We start from the raw sequence: 8,134 nt of genomic DNA, 5'->3' as shown, positions 1-8,134 counted from the left end.
GCTTGAGCCCAGGAGTTGGAGGTTGCTGTGAGCTGTGGTGCCACGGCACTCTACCTAGGGGGACAGCTTGAGGCTCTGTCTCAGGAAAGAAAAGAAAAAAAAAAAAAAAGAACATTTGCACAAGAATGTTAATTGCAGTTTAATTCACAATTGCTAAGGTGAGGAATCAACCCAAGTGCCCATCAACCCACAAGTGGATTAATAAACTGTGGTATGGGCTCGGCACCTATAGCTCAGTGGGTAGGGTGCCAGCCACATACACCGGAGCTGGTGAGTTCGAACCCAGCCCAGGCCTGCCAAACAACAATGACAACTACAACAAAAAGATAGCCCTGTAGTCCCAGCTTCTTGGAAGGCTGAGGCAAGAGAATCACTTAAACCCGAGAGTTTGAGGTTGCTGTGACTTGTGATGCCACGGCACGCTACCGATGAGACTCTGTGTCAAAAAAATAAAATAAAATAAAAATAAACTGGGGTATATCTATACCATGGAAATACAATTCAGCTATAAAAAGATGGAGACTTTACATCTTTTGTATTTATCTGGATGGAGTTGAAGAATATTCTCCTTAGTAAAGTATCACAAGAATGGAAAAGCAAGTATCCAATGTACTCAATACTAATATGATACTAGTAGATGAGCAACTACATGCCCACATAACAGAAAAACACAAACTCAAGTGGGAGAGGAGGGGAGGAGAAAGGAAGAGGGGCGGAGGGGTAAGCTCTCACTTAAAGGGTACCCAGCATGCCTCCTGGGTGAAGGGCTCCATTACAACCTGGACTTCACCTAACAAATGCAAGCAATGTGACCCAATCGTTTGTACCCTCATATTAATCTGAAACCTAAAAAAAAAAAACCCCAAAAAACTCATAAGTCTTGTGAAGGAAGAAATAATAATTACCAGTGGTATCTCATTTATTGACTACTTCCTTTGTGTTAATGTTTGCCAAACATATTGATGGCTAACTGGTTAAAACAGACTTTGTTCTGCATTCCTTATTTAATCCTCTCAAGATTTGTAAAGTGAGTATTCCCAGCCTCATCCAAAAGAGTAAAAGTCCAGGCACTATGAATGGCTCACACCTGTAATCCCAGCACTTTGGGAGGCCAAGGCAGGATGATAGTTTGAGGTCAAGAGCTCAAGACCAGCCTGAGTAAGAGTGATACGCTGTCTCTCCTAAAAATAGAAAAATTGGCCAGGCTTTATGGCAGGGGTCTGTAGTTCCAGCCACTTGGGTGGCTGAGGCAAGAGGGTCGCCTGAGCCCAAAAGTTTGAGGTTGCTGTGAGCAATGATAATGCCAGGGCACTCTACCCAGGGCAACAGAGTGAGACTTTATCTAAAAAAAAAAAAAAAAGGTAGGAGAGGTGGCTGATGCCTGTAATCATAGCACTCTGGGAGGCACGGGCTAGTGGATTGCTTGAGCTCAGGAGCTGGAGACCACCTGAGCAAGAGTGATATCCCCTCTCTAAAAATAGCTGGACGTTGTGGAGGGTGCCTATAGTCCCGGCTACTCTGGGAGGGAGGGTGAGGCAAGGGCATCACTTGAGCCCAAGAGTTTGAGGTTGCTGTGAGCTATGACTCCACAGCATGACACACTACCCAGGGTGAGAGAGTAAGGCTCTGTCTCAAAAAAAAAAAAAAAAAAGAAAAAGAAAAAAGAAAAGAAAAGAAAAGAAAAGAAAGAAAAGAAAAAGGAAAAATAAATACCAGCCTGGATTACATAGAGAGACCCTGTCTTTACAAAAACTAAGAAAAAGGGGCCGCTCCTGTGGCTCAAGGAGTAGGGCACTGGCCCCACATACCGAGGGTGGCGGGTTCAAGCCCAGCCCCAGCTAAAACTGCAAAAAACAAAAACAAACAAACAAAAAAAAGTAAGAAAAAACCGGGAATGGTGGTGTGCTCCTGCAATCCCAGCTATGTGCCACTGCACTGCAGCCTATGTGACAAAACTCCTCTCTTAAAATAACAAACAAAAAGCAACAAGAAAAAGGATGATTTCAAGGCTCAGAAATGGCTGTCAGGATTTGAACCAAGGCCTTGGCAATGAGAAAGGAGAGAAAGGTCAAATGTGACAAATATCTAGAATTTAGGGTCAGCAAGACTAGGGCAAGGATTGAATGTGGCGGCCGAGGGAAAGGGAGAAGTGACTCCTAGGTTGTGACTAGGGTGGGCCAAAGTACAATGAAGTGGAAGAGAAAGATGAAGTCCCAGTTTGAGAGACCTAAAGTTCGAGGTGCTGTAGGCCGTTCGTGGACACAGTCCATCTAGGGTGGGGACAGAGAGGCGTTTCCGCTGCTCCTCCGCCCCCACCTGGGCCTGAAGAGATGCTGGGAGAAGGTTTGCACAGGAAGTACAGGAGATGAGCTGTCCTCATTCTTGGGTCTCTTCAGCAGCAGCTGCAGGGAGAGAGCGTGGGGGGACCGCAACACAAAGAGTGCGCAGGCACCGCCTTTGTCAGTGCAGCCCCTTTAAGAAGCGCGCTCCCAGCTTGCAGCCCGCCTTGTATGCAAATTTAGCGGCGAGGCGGGAGCGCGCGGTTGATACCCGGGGACAGGGCTGCGGCGGTTAGTCCTCTCCCGGCCGCCGTCGCCTCCGACATATTGCCCGCAGGAGCTGCGGCGGCGAAGCGGAGAGCGCCGGGGGGGAGGAGATGGGTGAGCAGAACGGGTCAGGCTCGGCCTGGGAACGAGCGGGTGCGGGGGTTAGGAGGGCCAAGCCGCTAATTGCCGTCCCACGCGGACAAGATCCCAGCGAGCGGAGGGGGAGGGGATGCAGGCACTGACGGGACCCCGCCCCCTCCTGTCTTTTTGCGGGGTGGGGCCTCTGTTGTGGGGGCGTGACATTGGGTGGTGGGCGGAGCTTCTAAAATGAAGGCCTGCAGGGGCTTGGGCTTTGGTGAGGACCTGCTCTTTGGGACTAGAAATGGGGGCGGAACTTACTGGTGGGCGTTGCCCTCATGCTAAGGGCTGAGCTTCGGAGGCACTTGTGCGGGGGCAAGCTTTTTGGGCTGGAGGGGCTTATACTGGAGGCAGGGGAGCGGGGAGACTTTGCAGACTGAGGAATCCTGTTCTGGAGTGGGGGCTTCAGGGCAGAGGGTTTTCTTTGGCTTGTGGGCGGAGTTTCTGAGCTGACAGTTGTGTGTGGGCGGGGCTTCTGGGCGGAGGGGCTTTATGTGGGTGCTTAGAGTCTAAAGAGAGGAGAGTGGATGTGGGCAGAGCTTCCGGACTGAGGGTGTTTGTGTGGGGTTTTCCTAAGCCGAGTATAATAGTGTATGAAGAGAGCTTCTGGTCTGGGGGCTTGGTGAGGACAAAGCCCTTGGTGTGGGGCAGTCTGGACAGGTACTTTGTGGAAATGTGTGGGAAATGCTTCTAAGCTGAGGTGCTAGGGCCTGGGGTGTATGCTGAGTGGAGGCTTCTGGGTTGCTGGGAGGAGGTCTGAACAGATTGTTACTTTGGTTAGGTGCTTAGGAGTTTTGTGCAGGACTTTTGTGCAAGGTGGTACATAGGATCTTGGACTAGACTGCTCAGGCTAGGGAGACAGCTTATGGATCCAGAACCACAGCATTCTCTAAGCCATATATCCTGTGCTCAGGCCTCAGGTCCTGCCGATGAGACACCAAGATGCTCATTGAACTGAATCTTGGGGTCCTGGTGGAAAAAGCTGCCTCAGTGGTATGCAAAATTATAAGTCTCCAGAAACTTATATCTAAATGGGCCCCAGTGTGTAAGCGCACAAGACCCAGCCCCAGTACTGTCTGTGACACAATGTAAGCTCAGTTTCCTAATTTGTGAAAAATCTACCTTGCTCTTGCTGGGCTCAGTCACTCATCAAAATATACTTGCTTTTGGGCTCAGCACCTGTGCTCAGTAGGTAGGGCACCAGCCACATACAAGGCAGGCGGGTTCAAACCCAGCCCCAACCTGCTAAACAACGACAACAACAACAAAAATAGCTGGGCATTGTGGTGGGTGCCTGTAGTCCCAGCTACTTGGGAGGCTGAGGCAAGGGAATTTCTTAAGCCCAAGAGTTTGAGGTTGCTATGTGCTGTGACACCATGACACTCTACCCACAGTGAAAAGACTCTGTCCCCCCAAAAAATATATATACTTGCTTTATACACACATACACACGTACTTTCTGTGGTAGGAGTAGGGGATACAGCAGTGAAAAAGATAGATAAGGTTACTGACCTCACTGACCTTCTAGTAGGTAAGCCAGACAATAAGCATGTTAATAAATGAATGAGATAATGTCAGAGAGTGAATTGTTGTGAAAAATAAATAGAAATAAGACAGGGTTATGGGGACAGCTACTTCACAAATGGCGGTCAGAGAAGAGCTCTCCAGACAGAGAATACAGCAAATGCAAGAGATGGCAGAAGCTTGTCTTGCTGAGGAGAAAAAGGCCCAGATATCTAGAGCATTGCGTGGGGGGAGTGAGGCAGAAAATGGTAGTAGAGGAGGTTGAAGAGGTAGGCAGGGGTGTAGTGAGAATTAAATGATAAAATGGGATACCTGGTAACTGGTAGCCTGTATCATTGCTATTATCCTTGATATATGCCCCCTGGCTTGAGGATATATTTTACATTGAGCCACACAGGAGGACGAAGAGGTCCCAACAGGACATCTTACTGTCGAAATCCACTCTGTGAGCCAGGATCCTCAGGGGGCGCTGGTGGGGGCCACACTTCCAGTGCATCAGTGACCAGTGTCCGTTCCCGAACCAGGTAAACTACCTCTCTGTCTCTCTCACCCCTCACTGTGTGGGCAGTATGGACAAAGTTCTCCCCGACTGGGTTCTAGGATGTGGCATAGAAGGAAGTAAGAAGCTTAGAGGGAAGCAAACTGCCTTAAAGACCCAAAGGGAAAGAATGAATGAATGAATGAGTAAATAAATGAATAACCCAGGCTTAGTGCCTGTGGCTCAAGTGGCTAAGGTGCCAGCCACATACGCTTAAGGTGGTGGGTTCGAATCCAGCCCAGGCCCGCCAAACAATAATGATGGCTGCAACCAAAAAATAGCCCAGCGTTGTGGCGGGTGCCTGTGGTCCCAGCTACTTGGAAGGCGGAGGCTGGAGACTTACTTAAGCCCAGGAGTTGGAGGTTGCTGTGAGCTGTGAAGCCATGGCACTCTACCCAGGGGGACAGCTTGAGGCTCTGTCTCAAAAATAAATAAATAAATAACCCAGAGAGAGTTCAGTCAAAGGTAGTCACTTGGACATGCAGTAGGACATGGTAGAATAAGCCCAAAGGCCTAGATTCCAACTACAGTTCTGTTCTGTCTTTGCTGTTGGCTTGGACAAGTTGCTTCCCCTTTCTGGGCTTCCTTTTCCTCATGTGTAAAATGAATATAATAATTCTTTCCCTCCTAAGGGGTGTTGGCAGACTTAAATAAGATTAGGGATAGGAAAAGACTTTGCTCGTTTGTCTGACAAGCAGGATTAGGAGGACTTCATCCTTGCCATGAGCTGCTTTCTGATCTCATCCCACGATCCTGGGCCTCAGAAGCCCTTCCTGGTAGGAATCTCAGGTCAGCTCCTGATGTTGTTCCCTCCCTATCCCCAGGAGCAGTTCTGGGACAGGGCTGTCCAGCCCCCCTCTGGCCACCCAGACTGTCGTGCCTCTACAGCATTGCAAGATCCCTGAGCTGCCAGTCCAGGCCAGCATTCTGTTTGAGTTGCAGCTCTTCTTTTGCCAGCTAATAGCCCTCTTCGTTCACTATATCAACATCTACAAGACAGTGTGGTGGTATCCACCTTCCCACCCACCCTCCCACACCTCCCTGGTAGGTGCCTGGCCAGGGCTAGCTCTGTGTGTGTGTGTGTGTGTGTGTGTGAGAGAGAGAGAGAGACAGAGAGACAGAGATTGATAGAAACATTTGGTTTCAGTTTAGCATAGTCTTACCAACCACTGTGTACTTGGCCCTGTGCTGAGCATGGAAGGTGTAGAAGGAACAGGAAACCGATGATTTCTGAATGCTCCTAATGTGCTTAGTACTACACTGGAGATTGAAGGGTTGCAGAGATGAATCTAACACAGATTTTGCCTAAGGAGCTCAGCTCATGGCATCTCCCTGTAGGGGAGATGAACCACAGGTATACATGACTGTTTCAAGGGGTAGGAGAATAGGTACAGGGGCAGGGGCATGGGTGATCAGAGCAGGAGGGCTCACACACCACTCTCTTATCCCCAGGGACTGTCCCACTTCCCTTCTCTGGGTTCTGTTCTACTCCTCTAGGTAATTCCTGGCCTGACTCAGCTGGAGGCAGATGAAGGTCAGAGAATGGGGACAGTCTCTGTGGAAAGGACTGGGCAGGGGGAGGTGGGTATGAGAAAAGCCTGAGTATGGGCAAGGGGCCCACGTGACCCCCAGGCCTCTGCCCCCTGACAGAACTTCCACCTGATCGACTTCAACTTGCTGATGGTGACCACCATTGTTCTGGGCCGCCGCTTCATTGGGTCCATCGTGAAGGAGGTGATTGGGTCATAGAGGCTGGCCAGAGACTTTGGGGCTCCCTTTTTCCCTGGGGGTGCTGGGGAGCCATGCCCAGCCCCTCAACCCTGAGATATATCCTTGGGGCTCCCTTTGGACTCAGTTGAAGAACATTAATCACATCCCATCGACTTTGGAGTTTCCTGGGCATCAGAAAGGAGTCACCTTGCCAGGTTCTGCCCAGCCTGCTGTGCTACCTTTCCCTGGGTGGGATCATAGGCCATGCTGGGTGGGATTTGGGCACAACCCCTGTGGCCTCCATCCAAGGCCCCACCCCATCCTATCTCGCCCTGACCCAGGCTTCTCAGAGGGGGAAGGTCTCCCTCTTTCGATCCATCCTGCTGTTCCTCACCCGATTCACCGTTCTCACGGCAACAGGCTGGAGCCTATGCCGATCCCTCATCCACCTCTTCAGGACCTACTCCTTCCTGAACCTCCTGTTCCTCTGCTATCCGTGAGTACCCTTTACCTCACCCTGCATTGCCTAGCACCTGGATCCTGACCTCTGCCCTGAGTGTGGCTGGGTCACTGGCCTGTGTATATAAAAGACTAGAAGCAGTCAGGTCAGTATTCTCCCACATGGTCTGACACCATCCCCCTGAGATCAGGATGGTTAGCCCTCTTTTGCAGTAGAAACTGAGGCAGCATAATTTACCCAAGCTCCCACTGAGGTGGAGGTCAGAGTGGGACTTAGATCTATGTGTATATCCCGAAGGAATGTTACCTAGAAGGAATGCACAGGCTTTGTCTCCGTCCTTCTTCCTTTCCAGTCTCTCAGGTTCTTTCTTTTTATGTCTTTCTTTATGTATCTCAGCAACTGTATAATCCTTTGGTACCTCCCAGGGTTTGTGTGCAGGCAAGCATGTTTGCATGTCCCTCTGTAGGTATCTGTGCACGAAGTGTGTGTGTGTATCTGTTTCTGTCTGCACATGCATGTCTGTATGTCAGGCTTTCTGTCTGTTTTGCTCACTCCCTACCTCTTACCAAAACCCCAGATTGTTGGGGATGGAGAGAGAGTATCTGAGAAGAGCCTAGGACTGCCCCTTTCTGGCCTAGAATTAGGGAGCACTTTGGTGAGATGCCCAATCTGACTGCTCTTGGGTCAGGCTCCTGGCTGTCTGGGCATTAGCACTCATTTCTCAACCCTGGGCTTTCTGGTTCATGGAATTCCTTAAGCTGGACCAACCACGGTCCCTGGGAAGTGTCAGAGCTAGATATTTTTCCCTTTCTACTTGCATGACCAAAAAGGTACTGGCATGGGAGCCTCATTACATTTGTTTCAATTTTATGTGGTTTTTACTTTTAAGATGACATGTGTCTTATTAAAACATTGAACTTCATAGAAATTTTAAAAATTTTTGGAAAATACGTATAATTTATCATCTGATATACATACTTTGAACATAGAAAATGAAAGTCCCCTGGCTTGGTACCTGTTGCTCAGTGGTTAGGGCACCAGCCACATATACCGGAGCAGGTGGATTTGAATTCAGCCCAGGTCTGCCAAACAACAATGAAAACTACGATCAAAAAAAAATTGCCAGACAGTGTGGCAGGCACCTGTAATCCCAGCTACGTGGGAGGCTGAGGCAAGAGAATTGCTTGAGCACAAGACTTTGAGTTTGCTGTGAGCTAT

The 8,134-nt window shown here is 49.4% G+C and overlaps 1 protein-coding gene and 1 long non-coding RNA gene across 2 annotated transcripts; both read left to right on the top strand.

Moving 5' to 3' along the window:
* The first annotated feature begins 2,506 nt into the window (after positions 1-2,506).
* Positions 2,507-5,796, top strand: LOC100948776. The gene is made up of 3 exons (XR_002770800.1): positions 2,507-2,660; positions 4,606-4,732; positions 5,571-5,796. It is a non-coding gene; the product is annotated as an uncharacterized LOC100948776 (long non-coding RNA).
* Positions 5,797-6,162: 366 nt separating this feature from the next.
* Positions 6,163-6,982, top strand: LOC111721750 (transmembrane protein 39B-like). The gene is made up of 3 exons (XM_023507460.1): positions 6,163-6,280; positions 6,397-6,480; positions 6,798-6,982. Exons 1-3 carry the CDS (start codon positions 6,275-6,277, stop codon positions 6,954-6,956), a joined length of 249 nt encoding a protein of 82 aa, XP_023363228.1. The 5' UTR covers positions 6,163-6,274; the 3' UTR covers positions 6,957-6,982.
* The last annotated feature ends 1,152 nt before the right edge of the window (positions 6,983-8,134 follow it).

This window comes from Otolemur garnettii, unplaced genomic scaffold (genome assembly GCF_000181295.1).
Source record: "Otolemur garnettii isolate 467f Iridium unplaced genomic scaffold, OtoGar3 scaffold00184, whole genome shotgun sequence".
Taxonomy (NCBI): domain Eukaryota; kingdom Metazoa; phylum Chordata; class Mammalia; order Primates; family Galagidae; genus Otolemur; species Otolemur garnettii.
This window is presented reverse-complemented; position numbering and strand designations above follow the sequence as displayed.

Excerpts from the sequence above, each read along its gene's own strand:
- LOC111721750 (XM_023507460.1), top strand. Across the intron at positions 6,481-6,797 it reads TTGGGTCCATCGTGAAGGAG|GCTTCTCAGAGGGGGAAGGT; the intron begins GTGATTGGGTCA and ends GCCCTGACCCAG.